Consider the following 2373-nt stretch of genomic DNA (forward strand, 5'->3'; position numbering starts at 1 on the left):
CCCAGCGGGTCGCTTGCTGTAGGGTGGGGGGGGTTCGTGCGGGAGCTGACTCCGGGGGGAGCGCAGCGCGACGGTCGTGCCGGATGCGATGCTCAAAGGCTCTGTCTCCTACCAGCTGCATGAGAAATTTGAGCACTTAAAAAGGATACACCAGGAAGAGAAAAGGAAGGTGGAGGAGAAGAGGAGGGAGCTGGAGGAAGAGATGAATGCCTTCAACAGGCGGAAAGTAGCGGTGGAGACCTTGCAGTCCCAATCCTTGCAGGCTACCTCACAGCAGCCGCTGAAGAAGGATAAGGACAAGAAAAAGTAAGTGACTGAACTCGAGTCTTTCTCCTCTGCCGCTGGGAAGCTGGGTGTCTGCTCAGATGCTTTAATGTTTGGTCCATTGTTTAGACAGAAAATGGAAAAGGGGATTTTGGAATCCTAATTCCTACCCTTCTGACTCTTTGCTTAAAGTGGGGGAGAGACGGGGCCCTCCTGTGCCCGGGCACTGCCCTGGGGAAGCCCTGGTGGCTGCAGGTGGGAGAGACTTGCAATTTGGGGCCATTCTCTAAAAGCTGAGAGTCCCGGGGGGTTTGCCCTTGCCTCCGTGACAGCCAGCTGAAGCGATCCTGCGAGCTGTCTGCTCCTGGAGGCAGAGGTGACTAGAAATAAGCTGCATCTTCTCCCCAGCAGAGGGGAGTGGGGACGATCTTGACACAGTTGTAATGTCTTACAGATGCGGTCCCGTGTCATGCACTACCTCACTGTGATCTCTGTAGGCTTGGGGCCCTCTCTAGAGAGTGCTCGCACTTTATTTTTTAGAGGCAGAGCTGTAAAGAAGGAAACAGCAGCTTAGAGTGAAGATGTGTTGGAAATTCATTAAGGGCTCCGTGTGAAGTAGGGCTCCAAGACACAGTTCTCTTACGAGGAAGCTCATTTCCCCTAAAGGCAGAATTCTTATCTTAGCTTGCTGCAAGTTAATTGACATTGCTGAAGCCAGCAAGAGTGTGGAGCGAGGGCATGTAAATAATGCTCTTTCAGCTGGTTGTGTAGCGGTCGAGCAGGAGTGGGGCAAACAGGTTTAAAAAGAAAAGGGGGTGAGGGTGATCCTGCTTCTATTCAAGCCAGTCTTCAAGGAACACTGGTGGGGGAGCACAACGAGAAGCACCACCATGCAAGCTGGTAATTCTCTTATTCCAGCATTTTTTGTTACTTCCCCTTGCGTGAAGGAGCTTAAGAGTCTGAACTGTGTTCTGTCAAATCCAGAACAGGCTGGTGGCAATGCTTTCTGAACCTTTTAATGATGAAAAGAAAAAAAAGACCATCAAGAGTAGCGGCAGCCGAGTTCGCTCTTGGCAGCGCAATGTTCGCCTTCACGTTGCTGATGAGATCTCGTGCTCTGTCATTTCTCTGCTCTGAACAGCAGCACGAGAGAAGCTCAGTCTGCGTACTGACGTGCTAGTCATTTGTTTCTTCCTGTGGAAGATAACAGCGTGTGTTATTTAACGTATTTCCTTGGAATGTAAACGTGTTGGTGTTAAAACCAAAGCACTCTTCTGCAGACCTCTCGGCATGCTCTGGGGCATGTCCCACCTTGCGCACGGAGTCCAAAATGCTTAGTAAAACATTTTGCTGAAAATGGAGTTTAATCCAGCTACACCTGCACATGAATTAGGGGCTGAATACCGAGGCAGCCTGGGGCCCAGGTCCATTTTGAAGAAGGCGAGCACGCCGAGGCGCACGCTGGTAACTTGCGCAAGCGATGCCGGTCGCTGGGCTGCTCCGGCGGTGATGTACTGCGTGTGAGCTGGCCAGGTGGAAATGCCGCAGCGTCCCCTCTGCTCCGTCTGTCTGCAGTAGAATAAGCTTTCCTGCGCTTTGCTGGCTTTAGCCCACCTGCAGGTGCGCGTCCGGATGCCCTTCCTCTTCTGGGTGGCGATTAGAGACCGGCTGCGGTCAGAAGGCGGCAGCTCAGGCGGCGTACGAAGGACCGAGGGGCACCCACAGCGCGTGCTCTGTGCCGTGGGGACGCCCGCGCGGGCCCGCGCGGTGCTGGGGCAGGGGGGATCTCTTCAGCTCCGGAGCGCGGCTAGAGGAGGTGCACCGTCACTGGGAATAAAATGAATAAATTAGGGAGAGGAAAGGAATTGGTTTTGGATTGGCTTTTGGTTTTCTTTTTTTCTTTTGCAAACCTGTGAGCTAGTTCAAAATGTGGTGTTTGGGGGTTTCCACTCAAGCGGGACAATGAAATTTGTAATAAAAAATTCAAAGGAAGGTGCCTCCCCTTGGCCTTGCCAGCGGCCTGTCTTCCCAGACCCTCTCTTCATCTGGGAGGCCTCAAAAGGAGCCGGGGGTCTTGTGAAACCTGTGTGTCAGAGCACAGCCCTAAGG

General features: G+C 52.9%; 1 protein-coding gene across 1 annotated transcript in view; it reads left to right on the forward strand.

Moving 5' to 3' along the window:
* LOC104627349 (septin-8-B) overlaps window positions 1-306 on the forward strand; it is a gene marked incomplete at both ends in the record, with an annotated part of 1931 nt that extends 1625 nt beyond the window's left edge. Inside the window, one exon of the mRNA XM_010295534.1 lies at window positions 116-306. Coding sequence (XP_010293836.1) covers window positions 116-306 — 191 coding nt within the window. The remainder of the gene's footprint in view (window positions 1-115) is intronic.
* Between the last annotated feature and the right edge of the window lie 2067 nt (window positions 307-2373).

The sequence above is a fragment of the Phaethon lepturus genome, unplaced genomic scaffold (assembly GCF_000687285.1).
Source record: "Phaethon lepturus isolate BGI_N335 unplaced genomic scaffold, ASM68728v1 scaffold52569, whole genome shotgun sequence".
Classification (NCBI taxonomy): Eukaryota; Metazoa; Chordata; class Aves; order Phaethontiformes; family Phaethontidae; genus Phaethon; species Phaethon lepturus.